A 13,353-nucleotide genomic window follows, 5' to 3' on the forward strand; every position below is an offset into this window, starting at 1 on the left:
GGCCGAAAGGCCGTGGTTTGGGATTTTTGTTTATTATCTGTTTCCATTTGCCCCACGGATGTGGAATGCACGGGAGGCTTTTTTTTTTTTTCCACCCTGAAATGCTAATGGTTTGCACAGAGGGGTTCTGGCGTTCGCACTGGTCTGGGAGCAGAGACTCCAACGTCATCTGTATCGCAGTCAGACTGTCTTCTTATGGAAAGGTCATCAGAGGACAAAGCAGTGCCCCTTCACCCCAGTGGCCCGCGTGGCAGATTCTGCGATTTGCCTGGAGCATCAGCATCTGAGTGAAACCCAACACCTCGAGGTGTCCTCCCAGCCCCACCTTGTGTGAGCGCCTGATGGCCTCAGCCTGCCATCCCCCTTTTCTTAACAAAAAAGAAGTGACCGGTTGAGGCATTTCCATTTGTTCTTAAGAAGGTGTTAGTTCCCCCAGCAGTGTTGTCTCTTTCTATCAATATATCCATTAAGGTTGACTAAGCCCTGCCTCAGCCAAGACAGTGGCTTTGGCCTCCTATCTTTGCCCTTCACCCTTGATCCTGTTTGGCAGGTGAATTAGCTCTGGGCTCCAGACTTCGCAGCCGCTTAAACGTTTCTGTCAACAGCCTGTTGTGTGTAAGAGACCCAAATGAGAAAACCCAGCCTGCAAAAGGATTTCTGCCCTGAGAAAAATGCTGAAAGCCCCTCACAGAACATAATGGGGGTAGTCGCAAAAGACAGGAGGCTTGTCTAAATGCATAAACTCAACGAAATGGAGGGAAAAGGAGACACTTTTTTCTTCCTGAAAAAAGGAGAAGGGGGAAGGAAGAGTTGGTCTGTGGCCAGGTCATGAGTGCCCTCCTCATTCCCCGTGTGGGACTTACTCTGTCACTGTATTATGATTTCTAGGAAGTACCCAGGTCTGTTCTCACAGGTTTATGATTGGTAAGGGTTTTTTTAATTAAAAACTTTTTAATGTTTATTTATTTTTAAAAGAGAGAAACGGAGTGCAAGCAGGGGAGGTGCAGAAAGAGAGGGAGACACAGAGTCTGAAGCAGGCTCCAGGCTCTGAGCTGTCAGCAAAGATCCCGACACGGGGCTCGAACTCACGAACCATGAGATCATGACCTGAGCCAAAGTCAAACACTTAACTGACTGAGCCACCCAGGTACCCCTGAAGCGGGCAATTTTGGAAAGATGAATCATACTCGTCCTGCCTGTGATTTCACGGCCTCAACTCCAGGAACCACACCCCACACTTTCTCCTAAAATTCCATCTTTTCCACCCGGCACAAGCTTTATCTATTACTTAGATTTGAGATGAAGACTGAGACACTTAAATTTTTTTTTTTTAAGTTTATTTATTTTGAGACAGAGACAGTGTGAGTGAGGGAGGTGCAGAGAGAGAAGGAGAGAGAGAGAATCCCAAGCAGGTTTTGCACTGTCTGCAGAGCCCGATGTGGGGGCTTGATCCCACGAACATCATGACCTGAGCTGAAACCAAGAGTCAGACACGTAACCTACTGAGCCACCCGGGCACCTCAAGACACTTAAATAGGTTCTGCTTAGCCTTGTTATTTTATTTGGGTCATGGCAGCCCAAGAAGATTTTCTGGAACTGCCCAGCCATTCTCCATTCTGTTCGAATAAACATGTTTAAATTACCTTCCACCTTTTGTGGCCCTGTGGTCCATCAGTGAGTGTGTCTGTTCCACCCTGACGACCCTCCTTGCACATGGATCATGATGCGTTTACTTCACGTATTTGTATATTTAGAACTGATCCAACGAAGAAATACTTCGTGGCGTGTGGTTCTTCCTCAATATTTGTTCTAATCAAAATCTAGTTTCTTGGTCACATGACCACTTCTGAGTGTCTACGGCTTGTGAAGCAGCTCTTTTTACAAAGCTTTTATTCTCAGTCTGCTTTCTTTCAGGATGGCCGAGCTCCGCTCAGTTTCAGCACCACATGCAGCGTGATGTGCCGGGTGAAATGGGGTCCCAGGCCTCTCTGGAATCTGTCCACTTCCTCCCTCCCACCATGAAGTTTGCTAAGGGAGTGTTGCATTTTATGGCTATGTTTAGCAAAACTTAGGAAGACCAAATTTACTTCAAGTGCCTTCCTTTCTTCTCAACCCGATCACTCCTTGAAGAAAAGGAAAAAGAAACCCCAGAATCAGGTAGAAATGAATAGGGGCAAACTTAGATGGATGTTTCCCAAAACCCAGCATAGAGGAAGGTAATTTCTGTATATTGATCTTGTTCTAAGCATAACTTCAGAATTTTTTTTTACTCTAAATTATCCTTAAAAGTCATCACCTTTTTACCCCTCCCGTCCCCCGCAGAGCACCCAATATAAGAAAGAATGGATTTAGAAACATCAGAAGTAAAGATTTCTGTTCAGCAGCCATCACAATCAAAGCTAACAGATGGCAGACTAAGAAGGCATTTGCAGTGACTCAAACTGACAAGGGATTAATATATATTTACAAGGTTTCTTGCAAACCGGGGAGGCTGGGTGGCTCTGTCAGTTGAGCATCCGACTTCGGCTCATGATCTCCCAGTTCATGAGTTCGAGCTCCCTGTCGAGCTCTGTGCTGACGGCTCAGAGCCTGGAGCCTGCTTCAGATTCCGTGTCTCCCCCTCTGCCCTTTCCCCGCTCATGCTCTGTCTCTCTCTCTCAAAGATGAATAAACATTAAAAAAAAAAAAAAAATTCTTGCAAGTCAAGAAAAAAGGAAGAAGAAAATGGGCTGTGGGTCTTAGTAGATGGTTCACAGAAGGGCAGACCCAAATGGTCAACAAGAGATCAATGAAAGAGCCAGAGAAAATCAAATGAGAATAAAGAGCCCCTCAAATGCCAAACTTTAAGTGTCGGCAGTGATGTGGGGACTGTGACTTAGATATAAACCACTGCAGGCGCTCTAGAAAGTGCTTTACAGTCGGTGGTGCTTGTGTCCAAGTGCCAGTGCTCCCCAGGGAAATGTCCGCCTGGGGCCACGAGGGAGGTACAGATGGATGCTTTCAGCAGTGTTACTCAAGTGTCTGTTGTTGGAGGCAAGCAAGGTTTTGGATAAGTGAAAGGGGCAGGTGCCTACTGTGGAGTACTGGGTAGCTGTTAAAATCAATGAACCAGGGGCACCTGGGTGACTCCGTCGATTCACACTTCTGACTCTTGATTTCGGATCAGGTCATGATAGGGTTGTGGGATCGAGCCCCGCATTGAATCAAGAGTCAGATGCTCAGCACGGAGCCTGCTTGGGATTCTCTCTCTCCCTCTCCCTCTCCCTCTCTCCCTCCCCTGCTCGTGTGCTCTCTAAAAAAATAAACAATGAACTGGAGGTAAGGACAGCAACATGGATGGATCATAGAAATAGTGTTGAGCACTTAACAAAGAAATGAAATGTGTAGTATAATGCCGTTTATGTAACTGGCACAAAATACTGTGTCACGAGGGAACACCTCTTGTGACTGTGCAACATTAACATGCGTGTTGTGAGGACACAGATTGGTTATGGAAGGAGGACAAAGAATTGGTTATGGTTTTAGGCTGACCAACCACACCTATTTGCCCAGGTCGTTCCTGGTTTTCATACTGAGAGCCACACGTCCCAGTAAAGCCTCAGATCAGGGCCAACACGGATGTCCACTCCCACGCTGTCCTTCAACATGGCAGCCTTAAAAAAAAAAACTTCCACAGAATCCAACCAGTTGGCTCTCCATTTCACTCAAGGGAAGAACCAAAATTTTTCTAATGGCCTATAAGCTGCCTGATATGCTTGCCCCAACTCCACACCTCTCTGACCACTGTAAGTTCTCTCTCTGACTCTCTCTGCTCCCACCCCACTCTCCTCAGGACCTTCAATGACAGCTGTCCCGTGAAGGGCCACCTGGCCACCTACTTAAAACTGACTTCATCCCTCCCCAGCACTTTCCAGCCTCCTTACCCTGCTTGCGTTTTCCCCCCATGGTACCACCTTCTAGCATACTCTACATTCATTATATGCATTGTGAATCTCTCCACTAGAGTGCAGTCCACAGGGACAGAAAGTTTTCGTGTTCATTTTGGTGTTCTATCCCTGGCGCCTGACACTGGGTCTGATACACAGTAAAGGCTCAATAAACATTTGTGGAACGAAAGAAAAAAAGATCCTTGCAGGAAGGGGTACTGTGGGCTGAGAACTGAGGAATATGCTGAACACCTTCTGCCCCAGCAGGGCTCAGACTCCTTCCTTTACTGGAGGGAAAGAATGTGCTTCCTGTACAGAATCATCCAAAAAGCCTAATAATGGTCTGCGATGTGCCCAGCAGGCTGTTTAAACACTTTATTAGTGTGCGTAATCCTCAAGACAACGTCATGAGGAGGTGCGTTTATTATTCTCATTTTATAGGTGGAGAAACAGACATGGAGAGGTTACATAACTTGCCCACGGCTACACAGCTCGTAAGTGTGGGGCTGGGATTTGAAATCTTGGCAGCCTATTCTAGAGTTCCACTAGCCAATAAGCCAACGTGGCCAGGCCTAATTGAGAGGGGCTGTAAGTGCAAAATATACGCCAGATTTCAAAGACTTAGCACAAAAAAATTAAGTAAAAGGTCTCGATTTGTTTACATTGGTTACATAAGACATGGTAATATTTTGGCTATGTTGAGTTAAATAAAAGATTAATGCCACCTATTTTTACCTGTTTCATAGGGACGCTAGAAACTTCAGTTAGACCACCAGCACCAGTATCTCAGAGGCCTGATAGACGTGCCACGTCTCAGGGCTGGACCGAGACCTCTGGTTTGACAGGGTCTCTAGGTCATTGGACAACGCGCACTGAAGGTTGAGAGTGCTGCTGTAGACCAGGAGTCAGCAGTTTCTCACCAAAAGGCCAGATAGTAAATACTTGCGCTTCACAGACCGTAGGACTTCTGTCCAAAACTTACTTCACTCTGCTTTTGTAGTGGGAAATGTGTCACAGACCATATGTAAATAAATAGGTGTGGATTTGCTCCAAAAAAAATTTTTTTTTCTTTACAAAAAGGCAGTGGTAGGCCAGTTCTTCCCATGGGCTGTAATTTTCCAGCTCCTACTCTAGACCCTACGTTGTGCTGGGGCTAATATTAAGAAAACACATCCTGCCTCCAAGATCCCATTCTCTGCCTTTGGTTTCCTTCCAGACTCTGCTTGAGAGTTACAGCCCCTGATTTCTGCTTCCTACCAGGTGTTACTTAAGTGTCCCCAGGATCCTGAAACTCCGTACTTCCTCTCTATGCACCACCTTAGTAACTCGGACCAGAAACCTGGAAACATTCTACATGATTTCTTCCTACGCTCTCTCTCCATCTAATCAGTCACAATCAAGTATCAGATCCACCAGTTTTCTTGGATAAAAGTTTCCAGGTGCAGCCTCAGTCATCCCATCTGGATAGTTTCCCCCTAGAGCCTGAAGGCGGCATCCCCTGATCAGAGACGCCCGCTGAGCAGCTGCCGAAAGACATGTCGCCACCTGGTGGCTGCTCTACCTCCCATGCTCTCTGTGTGGGAACCTGAACTTCCCCACCGAAGAAGCTTTGTATCCTTTGTATCCAGCATAATCACCTAAAAGTACTCATTTTATCGTTGGAAATCCAGAAATGTGTGAATTGTACAAAGTGATAAAGATAATACATACGAAGTTTTCCAGGCTCTCGCTTTGACTCCACTGTGAGTAGGGAACCAAAAGGATGTGATCATGTGACCAGGTAGTTCCCCAGTTCCCCAGGGATAATGCTGGGTTGTTTTTTTTTTTCTTTCTTCCTCCCTTTCTTTCTTTTTTTTTTTTTTACTTGAGAAAGAGAGAGCACGAGGAGGGGACAAGGGTTGGGGGGGGGGAGAGAGAGAGAGAGAGAGAGAGAGAGAATCTTAAGCAGGCTCCACGTTCAGTGTGGAGCTGGATGCAGGGTTCGATCCCATGACCCTGGCAGCATAACCTGAGCTGAAATCAAGAGTCGGCCGCCCAACGGATGGAGCCACCCAGGCGCCCCCACACCGCTTGCTCGCCAGAGCAGCGGCTGGCCTGAGAAGATCTGGAGAGCAGAGGCTGAGCACGACAGACTCATCCTTCACTCTCACACAAATGAGTCCTACCCGTGGTGATGAGGTGTGAACGTCAGGCCTGCAAGAAATTCACTTCAGATCGGGGCGCCTGGGTGGCGCAGTCGGTTAAGCGACCGACTTCAGCCAGGTCACGATCTCGCGGTCCGTGAGTTCGAGCCCCGCGTCAGGCTCTGGGCTGATGGCTCGGAGCCTGGAGCCTGTTTCAGATTCTGTGTCTCCCTCTCTCTGACCCTCCCCTGTTCATGCTTTGTCTCTCTCTGTCTCAAAAATAAATAAAAAACGTTGAAAAAAAAATTAAAAAAAAAAAAAAAGAAATTCACTTCAGATCAACCCCTTGGAATAGCAGGCACGTTAGATTCCAGCGGCTGCCCTAACAAATTACCACAAACTCAGGTGGCTTAAAACAACAGGAATTTACTCTCATGGTTCTGAAGGCTGGACGTGCAAGGTGCTCACAGGGCCACACTCCCCACCAAGGCTCTGGAGAAGGGTCTTCTCTCTGGCTTCCTGTGGTGGCCCACAATCCTTGGCGCCCTTGGCTGTGGCAGACATCCCTCCAGCCCTGCCTCTGTCTTCACATGGCCTTCTCCTCTGGGTCTCTTCTGTGTCTTCAGATCTCTCCTTAGAAGGACACTTATCATTGGACTTAGGACCCAATACAATCTCATTTTAGTCCATCCCATCTACCAAGACCTGATTTCCAAACAAGGTCATGTTCACATGTCCCCGTGTTAGGACTTCTTATCTTTTCAGTGGACAGAACTCAACCCACAACAGCAGGAGATTATTTATTAAGCGTCTTCTAGAAAGAAAGCATTCTTGAAATGACATGGGTAATTGGACCCCTCAGAAATGTAGGGAAACCAGTGTGAGAAATGGGCAAATTTGCTTTCACAGTAGATTTTACCACACTTTTCCTAGTTAATAGATCAAGCAGCAGAAGTCAGTTTACTACACTTGAATAACATACTAAGCAAACTTAATAACTGAACATTTATAGAGCACACACTTTTTAAGCACAGGTAGAACATTTAAAAAATTTAAGCCTAACAGAGACATCTGGGTGACTTGTTAGGTCAAGCATCTGACTCTTGGTTTCGCCTCAGGTCATGATTTCATGGTTTGTGAGTTCAAGCCCTGCATCAGGCTCTATGCTGACAGTTTAGAGCCTGCTTGGGATTCTCTGTCTTCCTCTCTCTCTGCCCCACCCCCACTCATTCTGTCTCTTATCAAAATAGGTAAATAAACTTAAAAATGTTTTTTTTTATTTAAGCCTACAAATTTTGAGCAATTCACTTCACACTGACCGTGTTTTCTGACCACAATATCGTTACATCAAATTAATAACAAAAGATAATTTTTTAAGCTCTTAGTATTTAAAAAATTAAAACACAGGGGCGCCTGGGTGGCTCAGTCTGTTGGGCATCTGACTCTTGATTTCAGCCCAGGTCATGATCTCATGGTTCGTGGGTTTGAATCCCAAGCAGGCTCTGTGCTCTCAGAGCAGAGCCCAGCTTGGGGTTCTCTCTCTCCCTCTCTCTCTGCCCCTTCTCTGTATGCACACTCTCTCTCACTTGCTCACTCTCTCAAAATAAATAAACTTTTAAAAAAAGAAAAATTAAAACACATTTCTAAGAAACTTGTGTGCCAAAGAATAAACCATATTAAGAATTAGAGAATAATTAGAACTGACCATTGATGAAATACTACATCTAAAAACTTGCTGGGTGCAGCTAATGTGCTTAAGAAGAACATATATAGCTATAAAATGTACATAGTAGAAAAGCATAAATGGCAAAATTTAATAGACTAAGTAGAAAAAAGGATAGCAATGAAAAAATAGAATAGGGGCGCCTGGGTGGCGCAGTCGGTTAAGCGTCCGACTTCAGCCAGGTCACGATCTCACGGTCCGTGAGTTCGAGCCCCGCGTCAGGCTCTGGGCTGATGGCTCGGAGCCTGGAGCCTGTTTCCGATTCTGTGTCTCCCTCTCTCTCTGTCCCTCCCCCGTTCATGCTCTGTCTCTCTCTGTCCCAAAAATAAATAAACGTTGAAAAAAAAAAAAATTTAAAAAAAAAAAAAAAAAAAAGAAAAAATAGAATAAAGTAAATAATAAGCATAGAAATAGAGGGTCAGCAAAACCAAAAGTTTTTGCTTTGAAAACACTGATAAAATGGGGATGCCTGGGTGGCTCAGTCAGTTAAGCATCTAGCTTTGGCTCAGACCTTGCAGTCTGTGAGTTCAAGCCTCACGTCAGGCTCTGTGCTGACAGCTCAGACCTGGAGCCTGCTTCAGATTCTGTGTCTCCTTCTCTCTCTGTCCCTCCCCCACTCACACTCTGTCTCTCTCTCTCAAAAATAAATAAACATTTTTAAAAATTTTTACAAAAAACACTGATAAAAATGAATGAAACTTTAGCAAAATTGTTCATGAAAAAAAGAGAAGGCACAAATAAATAATTTTACAAATAACATAGAGATATAACTACAAATAAAGCAGATATTAAAAAGATAAGAGAAAATTATAAGAATATTAATGCCACTAAGTTTAAAAACTTAAGTAAAATAAACAAATCCCATACAATTACAACTTTTCCAAAGCTTATTCAAGAAGAAATACGTAACTTGAAAAGTCCTACATTCAGAAAAGAATGGGTTAATAATCTAAAATCTTCTCTTTGGGCCAGGTAGTTTTATAGGAAAATTCTACCAGTGTTTGAAGAACAGATAATTCCCATCTTACGCAAACTCTTCAGATAATGTGAACTAGAGAGAACATTCCCCAACTCCTTCTGTGAGGCTAGTCTAATTCTAAAACTAGAAAAAGACAGCAGGAAAAGGAAAAACTAAGAAATGTATTTCTGTAATTGAACATCTTAATTAAAGACAAAGACCAGGGCACCTGGGTGGCTCAGTCGGTTAAGAGTCCGACTTCGGCTCAGGTCATGATCTCGTGGTTCATGGGTTCGAGCCCCTCGTCAGGTTCTGTGCTGACAACTCAGAGCCTGGAGCCTGCTTCAAATTCTGTCTGTCGGTCTGTCTGTCTGTCTCTCTCTCTGCCCCTCCCCCACTCACACTCTATCTCTCTCTTTCAAGAATAAACATTAAAAAAAAAAAGATAAAGACCATATGATCACATCAGTAGATACAGGAAATGTATGTGACAATATTCAAGGTAACTATGATAATAAAAATCTACAGACAAATAAGGAACCGAAGGGGGCTCCCTGACCCTGATAAAGGTTATGTACCATAGCCTGCAGCCAGCCTGATTTGTAATGGTGAAAAGTTACACATTCTCTGTACAGTCAGAAACAAAACTAGGATTCCCACTACAACCACCTCTATTCAGCCTCTCACCAAATGACCAAGTCTGTGTATGAGGCCGAGGAAAACAAACAAAATTATAAGAACTGGAAAGGAAGAGACAAAAGCATCATTTTTCATAAATAATATGCTTGCCTACATGGATTCTAATAAAAGAATCTTCATTTATTAGAATAAGAAAGCCAGCAAGGTTTTAATATCAAAAGAACAATTGCATTTTTATGCATTGGCAACCGAATTAGAAAAGTAATTTGAAAAATGCCCCTCATAATAGCAATAAAAATATGAAGTGCTTGGAATAAATCTAACAGAAGATGAGCAAGACCTTTATGGTGAAAATTATACAAATTTAATGAGAAACTGTAAGGAAGATCAAAAGTAGAAAAATATGCCATGTTCATTGGCAAAGATGTCTAAGATATCGATTATAAGAAATCAATCCTCCCCAAACTGATCTATGGGTTCCATGTAATTCCAGCCAAAATTCTAAGAGGGTTTTAAATAGAAATGCTGATTCTAAAATTTATATGGAGGAACAAATGGTCAAGCCCTGGGTGGCTCAGTCGGTTGAGCGTCTGACTCTTGATTTCTGCTCAGGGCATGATCCGAGGGTTGTGGGATCAAGCCCCACCCTGAGCATGGAGCCTGCTTAAGATTCTCTCTCTCTTCCTCTGCCCCCACCCCCACCCCCCCCCTTGGGTGCACACTCTCTCTCTCAAATAAAAATTAATAAAGAAAAAAAAAGAATAGCCAAAATGCTCTAAAAAAAAAAAAAAGACTTTCATTCTAATGTTATTACATGTTATATTCTGCTAACATTTAGGAGAGTGTAGTGGGGATAGTGTGCTCCATCCAGGGCTCATTTTTGCTTTCTCATCCCATGGCTATGATCACTTGGCAGGTGGGGATGTCTGCTGGTTCAGTGTCACTTTAAGGAGATCGCTGACCTTGAAGCACAGCTGGTTTACATGCCTGAATTTGAACACAGCCAGCAGGATGTACAAATTAAGACATTTAATTAATTAGGTTAAGTGATTGGGGTTTTTTTTCTCCTCAGACTGCCAAACATTCAAAACTGGGTGCCCTCCAGTTCTGGTGAGGGAATGGCGACATAGGCGGGTGCTCTCATATGTACGGCTTCCTTGTGGGAATATGAATTGCAGCAATCTTTAGCACGAGTAACCTGATGACATCAACTGAAAATTTGAAATAATCTTCCCTTTTGGCTAGATCAGACCACTCCTAGAAGTCTGTACTACAGAAAGAAAAACATGTGTCCACTTTGCCGGATACATAGCTGACGTTCATGAGCCTTCATACTGTAGCCAGGCATGGTTCTCCACTCCTCCTTCTGTGCATAAACTCATTTAATCCCTGTAACAATCCCACAAAGCAAGAGTTATTACTGCCTCCATATTCCACATAAGGAAATGAAACTTAACTCTGGCAGCTTGGTAAAGCACATAGCTAGGGTGAAGCTAGGATTCCAACCTAGGCAATCTGTCTCCATGGCAAACATTCCTAAATACAGAACTGCTTGTAATCACAAAACTGGAATCATCTGAATGCTTATCCACAGTGGAATGAATGGTTGAATACATTATGAAATCTGCATGCTACAAAATATACCGTTATTAAAAGAAGTGAGTTAGTTCTAAATAATATATTTAACAGAAATAGTTTGCATTTCTATAAACCAATAATGAAGCAGCAGAAAGAGAAATCAAGGACTCGATCCTATTTACAATTGCATCAAAACCCATAAAATACCTAGGAATAAACCTAACCAAAGAGGTGAAAAACCCATACACTGAAAAGTATAGAAAGTTTATGAGCGAAATTGAAGAAGACACACAAAAAAGTGGAAAGACATTCCATGCTCATGGATAGGAAGAACAAATATTGTTAAAATGTCGATACTACCCAAAGCAATCTACACATTCAGTGAAATCCCTATCAAAATAACACCAGCATTCTTCACAGAGCTAGAATAAACAATTCTTTTTTTTTTTTTAATTTTTTAAATGTTCTATTTATTTTTGAGAGAGACAGACAGAGTACAAGCAGGGGAGGGGCAGAGAGAGAGGGAGACACAGAATCTGAAGCAGGCTCCAGGCTCTAAGCTGTCAGCACAGACCCTGATGTGGGGCCTGAACCCACAAACCATAAGATCATGACCTGAGCCGAAGTTGGACATTTAACCAACTGAGCCACCCAGGCGCCCCCAGAACAAATAATTCTAAAATTTGCATAGGACCAGAAAAGATGCCGAATAGCCAAAGTAATATTGAAAAAGAAAACCAACACTGGAGGCATCACAATTCTGTAATACATCAAAATGTATTACAAAGCTGTGATCATCAAGACATTATGGTACTGGCACAAAAACAGACACATAGGTCAATGGAGCAGAATAGAGAGCCCAGAAATGGACCCACAAATGTATGGCCAACTAATTTTTGACAAAGGAAAGAATATCCAATGGAAAAAAGACAGTCTCTTAAGCAAATAGTATTGGGAAAACTGGACACCGACATGCAGAAGAATGAATCTGGACCACTTTCTTACACCATACACACACACACACACACACACACACACACACAAACTCAAAATGGATGAAAGACCTAAATATAAAGTAGGAAGTTATCAAAATCCTAGAGGAGAAAACAGGCAACAACCTCTTTGACCTCAGCCATAGCAATTTCTTATTTGACATGTCTCTGGAGGCAAGGGACACAAAAGCAAAAATGAACTATTGGGACCTCATCAAGATAGAAATCTTCTGCATGGTGAAGGAAACAATCAGCAAAACTAAAAGACAACTGATAGAATGGGAGAAGATATTTGCAAATGGCATATCAGATAAAGGGTTAGTATCCAAAATCTATAAAGAACTTATCAAACTCAACACCCAAAATACATGAAATGGGCAGAAGACACGAAGAGATATTTTCCAAAGAAGACATCTAGATGGCTAATAGACACATGAGAAAATGCTCAACATCGCCCATCATCAGGGAAATACACATCAAAACCACAATGAGATACCACCTCACACCTGTCAGAATGGCTAACATTAACAACTCAGGCAACAACAGATGTTGGTGAGGATGCAGAGAAAGAGGATCTGTTTTGCACTACTGCTGGGAATGCAAACTGGTGCAGCCACTCTGGAAAACAGTGTGGAAGTTCCTCAAAAAATTGAAAATAGAAATACCCTATGACTCAACAATTGCACTACTAGGTATTTATCCAAAGTATACAGGAGTATTGATTAGAAGGGGCACATGCACCCCAACATTTATATCAGCACTATTAACAATAGCCAAAGTATGGAAAGAGCCCAAATGTCCATCAACTGATGAATAGATAAAGAAGATATGGTATAGATATACAATGGAGTATTATTTGGCAATCAAAAAGAATGAAATCTTGCATTTGCAACAACGTGGATGGAACTAGAGGGTATTATGCTAAGCGAAATAAGTCAGTCAGAGAAGGACAAAAGCATATGATTTCACTCATCTGTGGAATTTAAGAAACAAAACAGATGAGGGGCGCCTGGGTGGCGCAGTCGGTTAAGCGTCCGACTTCAGCCAGGTCACGATCTCGCGGTCCGTGAGTTTGAGCCCCGCGTCAGGCTCTGGGCCGATGGCTCGGAGCCTGGAGCCTGTTTCCGACTCTGTGTCTCCCTCTCTCTCTGCCCCTCCCCCGTTCATGCTCTGTCTCTCTCTGTCCCAAAAATAAATAAAAAACGTTGAAAAAAAAAATTAAAAAAAAAAAAAAAGAAACAAAACAGATGAACATAGGGGAAGGGAAACAAAAAGAATATAAAAACAGAGAGGGAAACAAACCATAAGAGACTCTTAAATACAGAGAACAAACTGAGGGCTGCTAGAAAGATGTTGGTTGGGGGGGTGGGCTAAATGGGTGATGGGTATTAAAAAGGGCACTTGTTGGGATGGG

At 43.2% G+C, this 13,353-nt stretch overlaps 1 protein-coding gene across 1 annotated transcript in view; it reads left to right on the forward strand.

Moving 5' to 3' along the window:
• The window catches only part of ENTPD4 (ectonucleoside triphosphate diphosphohydrolase 4), a 41,989-nt gene extending 37,280 nt beyond the window's left edge, over positions 1 to 4,709 (forward strand). Inside the window, exon 14 of the mRNA XM_058720316.1 lies at positions 4,673 to 4,709. Coding sequence (XP_058576299.1) covers positions 4,673 to 4,694 — 22 coding nt within the window. The 3' untranslated portion in view covers positions 4,695 to 4,709. The remainder of the gene's footprint in view (positions 1 to 4,672) is intronic.
• The last annotated feature ends 8,644 nt before the right edge of the window (positions 4,710 to 13,353 follow it).

The sequence above is a fragment of the Neofelis nebulosa genome, chromosome 3, assembly GCF_028018385.1.
Source record: "Neofelis nebulosa isolate mNeoNeb1 chromosome 3, mNeoNeb1.pri, whole genome shotgun sequence".
Classification (NCBI taxonomy): Eukaryota; Metazoa; Chordata; class Mammalia; order Carnivora; family Felidae; genus Neofelis; species Neofelis nebulosa.